General features: G+C 43.9%; 1 protein-coding gene across 1 annotated transcript in view; it reads right to left on the bottom strand.

Moving 5' to 3' along the window:
- Nucleotides 1-17,009, bottom strand: part of SORL1 (sortilin-related receptor, L(DLR class) A repeats containing) — a 236,220-nt gene that overhangs the window by 175,965 nt on the left and 43,246 nt on the right. The window contains exons 3-5 of the mRNA XM_006833925.1: nucleotides 15,984-16,109; nucleotides 7,570-7,731; nucleotides 5,936-6,003 (exon numbers count right to left, since the gene is read on the bottom strand). Coding sequence (XP_006833988.1) covers nucleotides 5,936-6,003; nucleotides 7,570-7,731; nucleotides 15,984-16,109 — 356 coding nt within the window. The remainder of the gene's footprint in view (nucleotides 1-5,935; nucleotides 6,004-7,569; nucleotides 7,732-15,983; nucleotides 16,110-17,009) is intronic.

Genomic DNA, 17,009 nt, shown 5'->3' with positions numbered 1-17,009 from the left:
CCAGCCTTAGATCTAAGTTACTGGCTGTCCTCACTCCCTTTGCTCCCAGGCTGCCAAATACTATTGAACAAATGTATGCCATTTTTCTGTGAGTGGTTAGATGGCATTCTCATTTATTAAGAAGAATTCTAGGGGTAAGCAACCAAATGGCAGAAAGTTCCTTTACAATAGGCATGCTATTATCTTAAATAAGATTGGACAGTTTTTCCCCTAAGATGTCTGCATGTCTTACACTGAGGCAGAAAGTATAATCTATAAGTTATCTAATGTGAAGTTTCTTTCTTCAACTGTCCTGCTGATGTGCCATTTAATATATGGGTGTGGCACTGTGAGTTAATGCACTGGACTGCAAAGTCAGTTTGAAATGCAAGGTCGGAAGTTCAAGCTCACCAGCTGCTCCTCGTAAATCCTATACAGGGTTGCTATGGGTTGGAACCAACTCAATGGCACTTAACAACAACAACAAACAGATCAAAGGAGGCTGGTGGCACAAAGGTTAAACACTTGGGTGATAGCCAAAATTTTGGTGGTTTGAACTCACCAGCTGTTCTATGGGAGACAGATGTGCAGTCTGTTTTCCTAAAGATATACAGCCTTGGAAACCCTATAGGACAGTTCTACTCTTGTCCTAGATGGTCACTATGAATCTGAATCAACACTACAGAAATAGGTTTGGTTTTGGTGTAAACAGATAAAAAAAACAATTTGTCCCTATAAAATTCAAATAAAGCAAAAGAAAAGTTACAATGATATTTCCCGGATAGGAGTTTTATTTGGATGGGCCTATGGTGGTTAATTTCACTAAGACCACACAACCGCTAACCAACAGAAGTAACAAGAAGAGGGTCACAAACAAGAAATCCCACTGGAGCAACCGATATTCAGCTACAAGGCATTCGACCTGCTTCAGTTGCACTGTCCTCAGATACTAAGTACACAACACTGACCCACAGACACCTCCCTTCAAACAAAGAGCTAAAGGAAGCACAAAAAGTCTCTAAGCTTTGCTTGACCAGAGCATCTAATGAGAAATAAAACTGTATATAAAAATCCAAACACAAATATAAACACATACACATATGGCGCTGTAGGATCAGCACTGGACTGAACCACAAGGTCGGCAGCTCAAACCCACCAGGTGCTACTAGGAAACCTTACATAGGATTGCTATGAGTAAGCAACCAACTCGATGGCACTTAACAACAACCTATCATAGAAGCATGGTGGCTCCGTAGGATAAGCACTGGACTGGGAACCACAAGGTAAGCAGTTTGAGCTCACCCACCACTCGTTGGGAGAAAGACAAGGTTGTCTGCTCCCACAAAAATGTACAACCTTGGAAACCTACACGAGGTCACTATGATTCGGGGCCAACTCGACAGCACTTAACAAAATATCATTATCATATACATTTATATAATGTAACAAAGAATTAATCTTAGAAATCAAGCAGAAAAAGACTAACAAAAAATGACAATGAACATGAAAAAATATTTCATAAAAATAAATATAAATGACTCTTCAACAGATAAGTTTATGTTCAAACTTTCTTAATAAAAAAAATATTAATTGAAACTGCACTAAATACTATTTCTTACCTAACAGATTGGCAGTGAAGAGAGAAGTACTATTCTATATTGCTGAGGCATGTGCAAATTTTGACACATTCTACCAAATTTGCCACTTATCTATCAAATTCTAGAAAATTTGATAATATCTATCAAAGTTACAAATCCAGTGATTCACTCCCTGGAGCTATATTGTTGCACAAAACTAAAACCTCTGCCATATGGAGTTTTCGTTCTTCTGAAGAAGCTGATTCAGAAAATAACATAATAGATTAGAATGGGATTAAGCAGTTACCATCAAGTCAACTCAGTGGAGCTCCATAGGTTTGTCAACAGTATATTTTTCAGAAGCAAATCTCCAGTCTTTCTTCTGAGGTATCTCAGGGTGGACTTAAACCTACAACCTTTCAGTTAGCACCTGAGCTTGTTAACTATCTGCACCACCTGGGGGCACCATAAGTACAGTTGTGGTCAGGTGTGGTTAGGAGCCAGTTCCAATCGTGAGCCTGGGTATGCTGCAGAAAAAGCACTGGCCTACTAACCGCTCCTTGGAAACCCTATACAGGGTCGCTCTGAGTAGAAATCGATTCGATGGAACTCAACAAGACAACAGAACTAAACATTGCCTGGTCCCACACCATCCTCCCATAAGTAGAATGGAGCTCCATTGTTCAGACTCTGCATTTTAAAACTCACCTACTCGCCAAAGTTTCCTTGCAACGCAAAAGTCAATACTTGTGGGTGAATATGTTCAGTTATTCACCAACATGTGCAGAGCACAGAAAAATCTGAGTTCATCCAACTTGCACAATTTCAGCTCAGGATGAACAAGGAGACAATGCTCTGCCTTCTTGCTTCAGTTTCTGGTACTGTAAGCAAGTGTCCTTTGCCCAGTCTATTTAGTGCCACGTTTTTTGCATTTTTGTACTGTTCATTGGTGATGTCACTGTTTTAAAACGTAGTGATGAAATGCTACCTAGTTAGTGTTCCTAAGTGTAAGAATACATGTGTTAGACAAGCATCTTTCAGGCATGAGTTATACTGCCTCACTGGGAGAATACATGTGTTAGACAAGCATCTTTCAGGCATGAGTTATAGTGCTATAGGCAATTAAACGTCAAAGTCAACTATATACATTAGATATGGTATATTCAAAAGAAGCACAGTTTATGTGTTTATATGTATTGTACATTGTGTACAACATGTATCGCATGTATTGGTTCTCGGGAAACTAACCTCAGATTTCCTCTTAGCAACGGTGCAGCATTTGCTAATTGAGTACTTGCAGCAATTTTACAGAGCATAATTCTCACTAATAATGAGACTCAACTACACATCTGGCATAAATGCACTTCAGGCAAATGGAATAGCATGTGCAAAGGCCCTGTGGTAGAAAGATGCCTAGCATTAATCTGAGAGGTACAATGATGCATTAGTAGATGACCTGAGAAGCGATGTGATCTGACTTGTTTTTAACAAGATCAATTCTTCTGAGAATAGACTATGGAAAAATAAGACTGGAAGCAGAAAGACCAGCTGGGAGACTTTGTTAGTTCTCTAGTGTTGCTATAACAGAAATGCCACAAGTGTATGCCTTTAACAAACAGAAATTTATTTTCTTACAGTTCAGGAAGCTAGTATTCCAAATTCAGAGTACCAGACCAGCTTTAAGACTTTTTCTCTTTGTCAGCTCTGGAGAAAGGTCCTTGTCTTTTTTCAGCATCTGTAGGCTCAAAATTCTTTGGAGATCTCTAGATATCTTGGCATCAGTCTCCCTGTGGTTCTAGTTGCTTCACAATGCAAGGACCACAGACCCAAAGGACGCACTCGACTCCCAGCTCATCTTTCTAGGTAGTAGTAGGTTCCTCTGAGCCCTGCTTTCCTGTTTCATATCATCTATATCTCACAAGAGATTGATGAAAGATACAAACTAATACTGTTGATTGCATTCAGCATCGTTAACATCACCGCTGTTGTTGTTAAGTGTTGTTGAGTCAGTTCCAACTCAGAGCACTGTGTTTGAACTGCTGACCTCGTGGTTCAAAGTCCAGTGCTGATCCTCATTAACACAATGAAAGTGAGAATAATCCCATCATGAGGAATGATTATATCATATTAGATCTCATCAGGAGAAATTACTATATCCTAACCGCCAAACCACTGAGAATCCAGGCCCAGCGAAGTTAACACAAAACCTTACCTATCACAGAGACTAAGGAGTAACACAAACAGTCTGGAGTAAAGTAGTAACTGAGTAGTAGGTCCTGGATGTATTCTGAAGGCTGAGCAAAGCTGATAGGTTGACTATACAGCTTGAAACAAAGGTGAGATCAGCAACAAGTCCTAAATTTTTGGCCTAAGCAACTAGAAAAACGGTTTTCTACTCACTGAAATTGAGAAGATTCTGGGTGGAGGAGGTTTGGGGCAGTGAAGATAGTCAATTTGATTAGCATCAAGTTGGTGACACCTCTAAGTCACCCAGGTACAAGTGAACAGATGTACTCACTGGCCCAGCAACCCCACTCTTGGTGATTGTGCCCTGTGCATTCACCAGTGCATGAAAACTTCTTATAGTCACAATTACATATTGTGACATTGCAACAACAAAAGAGCAAAACAAAACAACTGCATTTCCTGCACCCCTACTTCTTTTCCATGCCCCTTCTGAAAAATCTATAATGGCTCCCCACTGCCTTCAGTATTCAGTCCAAATCCCTTTATCAAGTATTGAACATTCTGGCACCAACTTTCCTTTTCAAACTTCACCGAATACTGTCCAAAATTAAGACTTAATGTTCTCCCCACAAACACCAACCACATCTCCTCTTCGTGCCTTTGGCCAATTCTGTTCTCTGCCTACAATTCCTTTTCCCCACACCTCTGAATGATGCATCTGAGCTGGTGTCCATACCCTGCTCAACAGCGACTTCACCCAAGAAGCTTTCCATGATCTTCCCACCTGGAAGCAGTATGTATGAGCCTCCTCTGGCTTCCTGTACTGTTATCTTTTACTTCTGTGCTTCTTGTATGTCTACTACTTACATGAATGTCTTGTTTTCCCTTCCAACTGCAGTCTCTCCTGTGACTGCAACCCACTGCCAGCTAGCTGATTCCAACTCAAAGGGACCCTACAGGACCAAGACAGCCTCATCTTTCTCCCACAGACCGGCTGGTGGGTTTGAACTGATGACGCTGCAGTTAACAGTCCAACACTTAGCCCACAGTGCCACCAGGACTCCATCCCAATGAGTATTTTGCTTTTGTTGTTGTTAAGTGTAGTGAAATCGGATCCGAATCAAAGTGCGAATCAAAGTGATCCTGTATTGTGTCTCCAAGGAACAGCTGGTGTGTTTGAACCACTGACCCTGCATTTCAAACAGACCTTGTGGTTCAGTACATTATCCTACAGTACCACACCAAGACTACTCCAATGACTATGTTGTTGTTGTTATGTGCTGTGGCATCGGTTCCAACTCACTGCGACCTGTACAGGGTTTCCAAGATTGTACATCTTTATGGGAGCAGAAAGCCTCATCTTTCTCCCACGGAACAGCTGGTTGTTTCAAACTGCTGACCTTGTGGTTCACAGCCTGAATCGTAACTACTACGCTACCAGAGCTCCTTACTCCAATGACTATATATCCATACGTTATTCAACTTCTTAAGCCCTAAATCATCAGCATGTTTTATGTTAGCAGATTTTTAAATCTATACATATATTTCTAAGGAATGGACAAATGAAGGAACGTTATATAGAAAAAATTCCCCTTTGCGATATGTTGCTGTTTTAAGTGCCACCCAGTCAGTTCTGACTCATAGAGACCCTGCATAGGGTTTCCAAGAAGTGGCTGATGAATTTGAACCACCAACCTTGCAGTTCAAAGCTTATCCTAAAGTGCCATACCAGGACTCTACTTGTAACACAATACTATAAAAAATTTAAATCTTCAGAAATTTTACTTCATGCTCAAGCTTGAAGATTTTCTATTGGGTTGAAAAAGGGAAGAAGTTCTACAACTCTTTCACCCACGCACCTTCTTTCTCAAGCCCCCTAGAGCTTAGTACCATCGGAGCAAGTCCAATTCACAGAGACCCAATGTAGGTTTCTAAGACTGTGAATTATTATGTGAGCAGACAGCCTCCTCTTTCTATGGAGCAACTGGTGGGTTTGAACCATTGTACTTGTAGCACTGTCCCAATGCCTAACCCTCAGCACCACCCCTTAGTGAGTCTGTTATACTTGAAGCTGTACCTCCTAGGTCTGAAAAATGCCTTTCCCAAACTAAATGTTTAACCTCTCAGGAGAGGGCAGAAGGTGTGTCCACATGAAGGAGACAGAAATGGAGAAAGGAGATGGTACAACTTACCATGCAAATGACTTGACATGTTCCTGAATCATGATCCAGGTCTGACCAAAATCATCTGATTTCCATAGCTGCAAAGATCAAAGCGACACTGAAGTGGCAGTGACATTAAGAGACAGGTACAACTTGAATCACACCACAATCAAACACCTACCGAAACCTGCCTTACATAACACGTTGTCTGAAAACAGACACCAAGATCAGTGAACCAGCACAGAGGCTCTAAACAAGGGCAGGGAAGGAGGGACAAATTTATTATCTTTGCGTTCTTCTCCGCAGTCACTAATGCTCTTAAGTGACTTGTCTCTCATTTGTGGGTTATCAGAACTCACACTTTACTCAACACTAGCTCCTAAGTGATAGTTAGAAAAAAAGGATCATACTTGGCACTTCTTTCCTGGGAAAGCAATGTCCTTGCAGATGTCTAATGAGCCATGGTGATTAAAAAATAATGGAGAGAACTAAGTATAAAGCAAAAGGCTATCAAAGGGAATGATCCAAAGACGTGGGTTATGCTCATGAGTAATTAACTTACTCATCTTTGCCAAAGTCCCATAACTTCTGAAGACCTAACCTAAGGAGGATGCTCTGGTCTTAACCAGTGCTGTCAAGTCACTCTTGACTCATGATGACCTTATGACCTGTGCTCAATAAGGTTTCAACGGCTGATTTCTCACAATTAAAAGTGCTTCTGGGTGACTTCGAACCTCCAACCTTTCAGTCAATAGCTGAGCAGGTTAACTGTTTGCACACCTTGGAACTCTTTCCTCTGACCATGTAGTAAGAGGCAAACACCAAAATTAACAAGAGTACTGGTAAATTGACCCAGCTCAAACTTCGGCTACTCCCTAAGGTAAGCAAAGGTAAACAGACCATGTTTTGGTTAAACAACTCACAAAGGAAAAAAGAAAAAAAGACATTCTCAAGTACTAAACATTCCATTGGCCAAAACACATTCATACATTGGAAAGTGACACATCCAATCGTACAGGATCTGCAAGTTTTTTAGATTTATGCCAGGTCAGTATTTCTTGACTTGGCAAATTTCAGCTTTTGAAGTATAAATCAAGTTCTCTCCCCATCTCTCCCCTTTCCTTGTAACCTGGATTAAAAGAGGAAAATACACACTTTTATATTTTACATGCACACACACACAAAGGCAGAATATCAAAGCTAACGTTAACACCAAACTAATTTAGGCAGAAGCAGTATGTTTAAGGTGGAGGATGGGGAAGGTAGAAAGAAGGTTGTAGAGAGATTCCAGGGCTTAGATGCTAGACTTCTCTAACTAGCTCTTCTCCCTGATTAAATTTCAGGGCCTTGGTTTATCCCAAGGGCTAACAAAGGTGTATCTGCACTTTAGAAGGGCAGGACGTGTAACTAACAAGCCTGTCAAGTGCTGGGTGTTGATCCCTGGCTTGGATGCAGAGTACCATGAGTATATATATATTTTTTTCTTAGCCATGGTAAGTGATACAGCTGCTACTAAGCTAAGCCCGAGAGGGAGGAAGGGAGGGAAGAGGGAAGAGGGAAGGGAGAGACTGAGGGGAAGTCACTCAGAGGGCACATAGTCCACACAGGCAGAGAAGAAAACAGGAGGTGCCCTCACACTATTGTGTCCCAGAAAGTGCTCTTACCTGCTTGTTGGGGTGAGACCTGTCAAATCCCAGGAGAAGATCTGAGGCCATGTTATGTAGGAGGAGATCAGCTGCTCGAAATGGGATGGAAAAGCCATGGACAGTGTTGCAGAAGTCAAATGTGATCCACAAGTACTGAGCATACGCATCTGCAAAGATGTACTGCAAAAGAAAGCATATGCGCTCAGAGCAGGACTTGGTCAAAGCCACCTGACACCTTCCCCGAACAGTGTGGGCAGGGGTAGAGCGACACTAAGCAGGGACCAGGGATTATGGGGCCTTCACAACGGCTTCCTTACCTTGCCCAGGCAATGGGAAGATGCTTGTACTCACAAACAAGACTCAGCAAAAGAAGGCTTGAGAGAAGGGCCGGAGTGGGGCCACAGACTGGTCTTGTTTAGTCAAGTAATGAAGCTAGCCAATGCCTTTTTTTTGTATCTATTTATTTTTCTCTCAATTGACTTGGCCATTCTACTCCCTGGTGAGTGCCTCAGTTCCAACCAGAGGGTCACTGCTGGCAGCCGGGACAAAGCAGTCCTGCTCTTCAGTTTGGCTGAACTGAGAAAGCAGTAAGAGGATGAGTGTGCACAGATGGAACTGCAATCCATGTGTGTCCTACAGGCTCTGAGTGGCTCAGGACACGGCATTCCAGAAAAACTTTTAAAGTCACAGGCACCCAGGACGACAAGTTTCTTACTACTATGCCAGGTGGCACAACAGCTCTGGGGATCAGGCGGCCCTGCATCTGGCACCCTGCCTGGGCAGAGCAGGAAGTGGCTCTGGTGAGCAGGGGCCCTGCCTTGTTTTGCTCCTTCATGGGCGAGTGACTTGTACCAAGTTTGGCTGAAGAGGGACTAGCCTAAGGAGTTCTCTAGGGGGAAAGCCTCAAGTCAATTCAGTTTCACAGACGTATGTTGGAAATTCAACACTAAGGATTGTACAGTGTAAAAACAGGGTCCTTCCACTCAATCTACCTGCAATCCAGTGGGCAGAAGACATGCCCCTGCTAACTACGGGCCAAATTCAAGGGAAATGTGGTCAAATAAGAAACAATGGACAGAGTCCTTCCTATGAAAGCCTAGATGGTAGCAGGTTAGTTGTAGCTTGAGAGGTGAAAAATGACTCCATGAAATAGGTGGGCAGGTAAGGTTTCTACAGGCAAAGAACAACCCAGGTTTAGGGAGATTTGAGTTTAGACACAGAGGGGGTAGAAATACAGCATGGATTTGATGAAAGAAAATAAGGCTGGAAGCTCAGTTGATGAAAAAATTTGGATATACAGGAGAAACCTGGAAGGCTGCCAGAGGGACAGGGAGGTTAGGGGACTACACAGTGAACCAGAAACTAGAAAAAGGGTGACCAACAACCAGGCACATTTCAACCCTGGAGATAAAACCAATACAAAGGACTTGTCAGGGCATTTTCCCTAACTGACTGCACCTGACCCAGATCAATCCTCTGCTCTGAGTCTTTTCAGCACTGACAGCCTCAGCCTGAACTAGTACTTCCCATGGGTTCACATGTTACTTTCATACGTTCCTCAGTTTTTTTTCACTTGCAATCGTTTCCCTGAGACTGGCCTTCCCAGGAGTGTATTTTATGTGTCCTCTTTCTTTTGTGTTTGTTTCCTCAGTGGTGTCTAATACAGAACTCCAAACTCTGTAGTTTTTGTTGTTAAGTGCCATCGAGTCGGTTTGACCCATAGCAACGCTATATAGGGTTTCCTAGGAGCAGCTGACGAGCTTGATTCGCCAACCTTGTGGTTCAAACTAAACTTGCAGTCCAGCGCATTAACCCACAGCGCCGTACCAGGACTCCGAACTCTGCAGAAGTCTAATGAAATCTAAATGAAAAGAGCAGTCAATGTTTTGAAAGCCAAAACTGCTTTATAAGTAAATGTAATAATATAGTTACTATCCGAAGAGTATCATCATGTTTACCATGAAAGTGTCCCCTAGAAATACCTTAGACCATTTTCCTGCTCTTGATCCATCAAGAATATTGATGGGAGTGTTCTCAATTTGAGATTTCACCTGAAATCTACAATTTCTACAGCTTTCTGTATACATTTAAGAAGCTAAAATCCATGGATCCTGTCATTGTTCGAGAGTACCAGCTATGTGCCGAGCTCTGAATAAGTTTTGTCTGCCTTATCGTAATTTAGTCCTTACAGCAAATCATTCCTTTAGGTATTACTTTTAGCCTCACTTTTACTCCTGAAACTTAACTCACTCAAGCTAACTGCCCAATGGCAGACATTTAGCAGGCAGCACTTACGTCATTGTCTGTCTGGCTCCAGAGCAGAGCTTCAAACCAGGTTCTTCCTGATTCAGTCATGGCCAATGAAGTGAAACAAGAATAGGACTGAGTCTGTAAAATGTCGAAGTACCAGAACTATATCCAGAACAGAAAAACTAACGGGTCCATGCTCTGCTAGAACCTTAATCTCCCTCTTAAAGGACAAGGGCAACACAGCAACCAAATCTCTACAGGTTGAGTCGGAAACAACAATGCGCCCCAAAGACAGCAGGTGGTCACATTACCCTGAATGTGTATCACTCACCACTCGTGGCATTAATCCCATCTCCTGCATCAGGCTCCTGAAAGCGCTGTCTACACTACACAGATTCTGAGGCTCACATTCCAGGGCTTCAACCTGTAATTTTTCCTGTCCCTAGAACAGTTATCATTTTACAGATTTCACAAAGCTGGTTCTGTTCTGATTGTGTGGCATCCCCCATGATGAACCCAGTTAGAAGCATTGCTCCAGAGTCCATCTCTTGAACAATTTTTCAATCCTGTTTCTCTTCTTCAAATGAAGAGGCTACATGTCCTGAATTTGTGTATCTCCTCGCTTAATCCTCTCCTTGAATACTGAAAATTCTCTCTTCCTTTGCTTTCTATGACATGTACCATCTCAACCCTCCAGCCAACTATTTCTGCCCATCTCTCCTTGCATCACCTGTGCTGGCTCTTTGTCTTCATCTGCGTACTACTCCAGTAACCTCAATAGTTACCCTTCTATCATTAGCTCTACAAACTTGGCTTATCCTTAGATGACTTTCAGATCTATAGTACAACCAGACTTCTCATATTCAGACTCTACTTTCATTAATTACCCTCTTTACCTTCTCAGCATTTCCACTCTGAAATGTCAAGATGTTTCATCATGTCCAAAACTTAATCTTCAACACCATCCCAACAACAATAGCCAATTCTCCCACCCCACTTCCCAATTTCTATCCATGCTATTTCCCAGTCCAACTAACTCAGAGTCTGGATTTGACCTCATTCCCTGCCTTCAGCCCTCACTTTCAATCACTCAACTATCCTATTGTTTCCTTTTTAAAGTATTTTCAAAATCTCATCTTTCTTTTTATTCGTAAGGCTACCAGCATGGCCCGTATCCCTACTAGAGGTAGTCAATAGCTTAGGAACAGGCACTGAGTCTTCATCATCCTAGCAGGGAATATAATACTCAGGAGGTGACATTAGATTCTAGTTGAGTGACTGAGTCAAGTCATACCTATACTGACACAATGGGTCTCTCTCTAGACTCTCTAGTCTTTCTCTTCCAAGTCATCATGCACATTACTACATGTTGTTAGTTATGGGCACAAGTTGCAACTCATATAAACAGAACAAAATGTTACCCAGTTAGTTAGAGTCCATTTGTTGCAGTAAGTAACGCCTTCCAACCTAAGGGGCTCATCTTCTAGCATTATATCAGACAATATTCTGTTGTGATCCATAGAGTTTCTACTGACTAATTTTTCAGAAGTAGATCACCAGGTCTTTCTTACTATAGGCTGTATTAGTCTGGAAGCTGAAATGTGTTCAGTATCATGGCAACATGCAAGCTTCCACTGACAGACAGTAGGTAGCTGGGAATAAGGTGTGTGGGCAGAAATCAAACAGTCTCATGCATGGATGCAAAAAGTCTACCATTAATCACTGCTTCCTCTGGGCCAGGGGATACATTTCCCTCAAAGACACTATTCACAGTTACTTCTTACTCAGAAATTCCTCCATGGTTTCCAAAGCCCATGAGGAATAAAAATCTCCTCCCTCTTCAAATGGGAGGCCTGGCTGATCTGCCAAAGCACCACTGCTAACCCTCCACCTCTGAGAGGCTAACTACCTCACTGTCCTCCAAGAAACCTTCATGTCAGCACCACAGACTCTCTCTCTGCTCACATCTTTCTCCTCTAAGGGGCTCCAGCAACTCTGCCTTTCCTATAGCAATCACACAACACTCGACTATCCATTTCCAACCCTGATGACTTCACAAAGCCCTTCCTTCTCTGAGCCAGCCTCATTCAACTCCCACAGCTCTGTAGGCTACATCCATCACATAGCCATGTGGTGTCCCACGCTGCCGTGTCAACACATGCACCCTTAGGGAAGCACAGGATGTTCTGCTCAGTCTGCTTTTGGGTGCCCACTATTGCCAGGCTGTCAAGTTTACTCTAGGTCAACCACATATTAGCCCACAAAGCTGACATGCTGGGCACTGCCTAAGACAACAAACCAGTTGTCAACCAGTTGGTCCAACTCATGGCTTCCCTACATGTGTCAGAGTAGAACTGTGCTCCATAGTGTTTTTAAGGGCTGACTTTTCAGAAATCGATCACCAGGTCTTTATTCCAAAGCACCCAGAATGGACTCAAACCTCCAATCTTTTAGCAGCTGAGCGCATTAGCTATTTACACCACCCAGAGACCTAACCTATGTAGCTGCAGGAGACTGCTCCTATACCCCAACCTTCTCCATCCCTGTTTGCAATCACTTAATATTCGAGAGAAGCTTCTTTTTCTGCCTAAAACTGTGTTTCCCCTTAAAATACAAATACTTCTGGAAAGAGAGCAAACTAAGCTATAGAATTTATCTGTATGTTAGCATCAGTCTTTTTTTTTTCTCTCTCTCCCAGTTTTAAGTAGAGAAGTCAAGACAACAGTGAGAGAAAGAAGGGCAGTGGAGAAATGAAGCAGCTGACCTCTAGGACATGGAAACAAAGGAACAAAGAGAATTTTTTTTCTAGTTTTGCCTAGGATCAACCACTGCCTGGAAAAGACAGGATCAGCTCTCACTTCTACTGAGGTTGTGAAGCCCATCTGTACACTTAGCGACTTTTTCTATGATCTCAGACATATTTAGATCCTGCCTGACCTATACTGGGAGTCTTACACATGGTAAGAGCTGCACTGGTTCAGGGAACCAGAACATAGGATACGAGAGAAGGAAGGAGAAGTGCTAGCTAGTGCTAGAACAGACACAAACACCACTCCATCTCATGGGTCACCTAGCAAGGACCTTCAGATTTCCATGTGGCCCTTTCCTGACACCTTAACCTTTGGGAACCCCTGCTACCCCACATTCCAACCACTACATGTGGCACTCACCAGTCCACCTAACTTCTCTACACAACTGATGGTCTGTCTGGGCCCTGCACCCTGGTACTTGCAGCAAGGCAACCAACTTTGAGCGATGTTTCTCAGGAAGTGGAAGGTCTTGTAGGGTTATTTCCCTTCCAGGGAACAAAAGCAAAAGTAACAAATGCAATTGGCACTATAACAGTCATCATTTCCTTCCTGAGAAGTCTGGAGAGGAGTAACAGCCCTCCCTGGGGAATCAAAAACTCTGTGGAAGACGCAGCCTCCCTCACCTCACTCAGCCCAAGGTCTACCCATCAGGACCATTGACTGACTCTCCATCCCACCAACTCCAGAGCCTCAATCTAAACTCAATCACTCTTCAAAGCAGACAGCACTTCCACTGCCAGCACACCTCCCATCTCAACTTGTCACACCTGAGCTCCCTGAGGAGCTCCCTGCCCCAACACCAGGGCCCAGGCTCTGCTCCCTCTCCAGCTGCTCTGTGTCTCCGTCTCCCTGCACTCAACTCCCTCCACTACAAGTCCACAGTGCCAACTTTCCTCCTGTCATCTCACTTCTCAGTTATAGGGTAGAAGCAATTGCTCGCTACAGCCCAGGAGAAGCAGGAAGGAAGATGGAATCTGCTTAGCCATCTATGCACTTTGGTAAAAAGGTATGTTGGAGGTGCAGAGGAATACACTAAGTTAAAAAGGTAGACTCCAGAGGGAACCCACGACCATTTCCATACACAGTATCCAAGCTACCAACATAGTCTCAGCCACAACTTCAGCAAGAGTTGGCTCTGAGACATGGTGCAAAATTAACGATAGTAATAGCAATCAGGCCAAAGAAGTAATCCAAGCATTTCAGGATTCTTGGAAGGTGAGACATGGAGGGCCATACACAGGTGGGAAGCACAGCCAGTAAGCTCAACAAAGCCCATTACCCCAGAAGAGCCAAGAACAAACAGGGCAGCAGGACTTACCCAATTTGAGGAGCCCTAGCAGCAGGCCTGACTGACCACAATGCATAGGGGTGAGGGTGCTGAAGCCCAGTACTCATGTCTTTGTAGCCAAACCCTTCCAACACCTTCTCCTTCCTGTCTATCCCGTGGGTGGGGGCGGGGCATGCTTTGTGACCCTAGAGCTAAGACCCTAAGAGAGGGGAGTTTGCTCCTAGCTGATGTTCCACTTTGAGATCATTGTTGTTGTTCTTAGGTGTCAATGAGTCAATTTTGACTCATAGCGACCCTGTACAGGATTTTCCATTGTAGTCCTGGTGTGGCGCTGTGGTTTAATGTGCAAGACTGCAAAGCAGTTTGAACTGCGAGGCTGGTGGTTCAAGCTCACTAGCGGCTTCTTGGAAACCCTATACAGGGTCGCTATGGGTTAGAACCGACTCGATGGCACTTTACAACAACAAATCGTTACAGGAGCAGAAAGCCTCATCTTCTCCCATGGAGCAACTGGTGTGTTTAAACTGCCAACCTTGGGGTTAGCAGCCCAGTGCTTATCCTCCTGTGTCACCAGAACTCCTTTAAGACCATCTTGGTTTGTTCCTAAGTGCCATCGAGTCAGTTCCAATTCACAACAACCCTGTATAGGGTTTTAGAAGAGCAGCTGGCATGTTTAAACTTGCAGCTAGCAGTCCAGTGCTTACCCTACAGTGCCACCAAAGCTCCTTTGAAATCACTGCTGCTGTTGTTGGAAAGTGCCAATGACTCAGTTCCAACTCATAGTGACCCTGTATAGGATTTCCAAGGTGCAGCTGGTAAACCTGAACCACCAACCTTGCAGTTCAAACTGACCTTGCTGTATCCTACGGCACTGTACCAGGATTCCTTTGAATTCATTAGTCAGGGGTATTTAATCAGTTGTTGTTGTTGTTGTTGTTGTTGTTAAGTGCCGTCGAGTCAGTTCTGACTCACAGTAACCCAGTGCGGGGTTTCTGAGGAGCGGCTGGTGAGCTTGAACCACCAACCTTTAGTTCACACCGACCTCACAGACCAGTGCATGAACTCACAGTGCCACACCAGGATGTACCAATAATGACTATTCTTGTCATTTAAAACAACAACAAAATAGATAAAACTTCTACAGCTCCAATAGTCTTAGCTCAAGACTCTCCCACAATCCAGCAACTTAAAGGTTAATTCCTGTCTAGCAGAGGCCCCAGGACCCATTTCACACTGGACAGGGTCTGTTTTGATTGGCCAGTGTCCATGCCATTGCACTCACTAAATATTTTGAGTACAGCCCCTGCTAAAAACAGAGGCAACCTGAGAAAACAGCACTGAGACATGGCAAGTAGAGGGCCAAGTAGAGCTTCCTCTGTCTTTCCTTCTGTATGTGCAGGGAGCAGCAACTGCCCTTACCCTGAAAAGCTTTTATTACTAAGGAGTTTTTCAACATCCTTACAGGAAGTTAGCTGACCCTGGAAATGAACTAGGCAGCACATGATCAGAAGAGAAAGAAATCAAATAACGAAGAGCAAAGAGCGATCTAACTGATCAGCTGGCAGGAACGCTTTGTAGGGTCTTGGTTACTGCCCTCCCCCCTCCAATTCCCTGGGGCTGAGGGCACTCTCAACAAGGTTCCTCTGAATCAAGACTCTCAGCTTCTACTGGAGAAACAGAGCCCACAGGCCAGCCAGCTGGAAAAACAGATCAAGGAGGCACAGTAATGTCTACTGCTTTGGTTTTCTTTTGTAAACCAGCACAGGTACAGAGACACAGGGGAGAGAAGTGTATAAAATATACAAGCACACACACACACACACACACCTGTGTCACTCACTCACATACATACTGATGATGGCACTAGACTTCGACATTTTGCCACATGTCATGAGGCCGATTCCCTGTGGCCGAACTTGCGACGGTGTGTGATTGAAATCCCATCTGGCCATGAGCCGGCCTCCTGGGAATTGTACAAACACCCAGGTTAGCTACTAGTCCTCCTGCCAAGGGCACACAGAGACAGTCAGTGCGGCACACTTCCCCAAGTCTACCCCCATGGAATTGCAGAGCAGCTTCCTTACACGCTTGTTGTCGGCAGGACTGTGGTAGAACTGGGAGATGACAGATTCGGTGCTATTTCCCACACCAAAGTTCAACTTCTCTGAGATTTTCTCGAATGATTTTCCATAGTCATAAGACACGTACACCTGGAATATACAAGAAGGGAGAAAAAATAAAAGTTCATGAGAAATGAGACGAAAACATCACTCATTCTGCTTCTGATTTCAAATATCCCATCCTAGATCCTAGACATGGTTCACTTAACAAAAAACGGTTGCCATGAAGTTGACTCAAGCTCATGGCTAGCCATGTGTCTCAGGATAGAACTGCTTCATCAGGTTATTTTAGCTGTCACCTTTATAGAAGAAGATCACCAGGTTTGCTTCCACAGTGCTACTGGGTGGGCTTGAACTGCCAACCTTGAGATCAGCAGTTGAGCACAAAATGTTTGCGCCACCACCCAGGGATCTCTGGTTCCCATTGTTGTTGTTGTTGTTATGTGCCGTGGAGTCGGTTCCGACTCACAGTGACCCTGTACAGGGTTCCCAAGGCTGTAAATCTTTACAGGAGCAGAAAGCCTCATCTTTCTCCCGCGGAGCAGTTGGTAGTTTCGAACTGCTGACCCTGAGGTTCGCAGCCCAATTCGTAACCACTACACTACCAGAGCTCCTTCTGGTTCCCATTAGGTCCCGGATATTATGATATTCCAGATAACCCACCAAGGGAGAAGCAGGATGCCTCTGTGCCTGTGCTCCAGCATGTAGGAGCTAGAAATAGATGCATGAAAGTGTTGCAGACACTCACTGGCCTCTTTTCCAGAACCCAGGTGAGTCACCGGAGCCAGAGACAAGTGCAAGAAACTATGATAACCTTGTTGCCATGGGTGGGTTACGTGCTGAACAACTTACATCGAGAGACAGAGAAAATATGCTTGTCTGTGGGGGAAGGGATTTGGAGAATTTAGTTTTCCCATCTGTTGAAATGTCCACCCAAAGTTGTCTCATTCTTCATCCCTCTGCTGAGGAGTTCTGTTCTTAAAATGCTTG

The sequence above is a fragment of the Chrysochloris asiatica genome, unplaced genomic scaffold (assembly GCF_000296735.1).
Source record: "Chrysochloris asiatica unplaced genomic scaffold, ChrAsi1.0 scaffold00008, whole genome shotgun sequence".
In the NCBI taxonomy this organism is placed as follows: Eukaryota; Metazoa; Chordata; class Mammalia; order Afrosoricida; family Chrysochloridae; genus Chrysochloris; species Chrysochloris asiatica.
The sequence above is the reverse complement of the archived record's forward strand: the minus strand, read 5'-3'. Positions and strand labels throughout refer to the sequence as shown.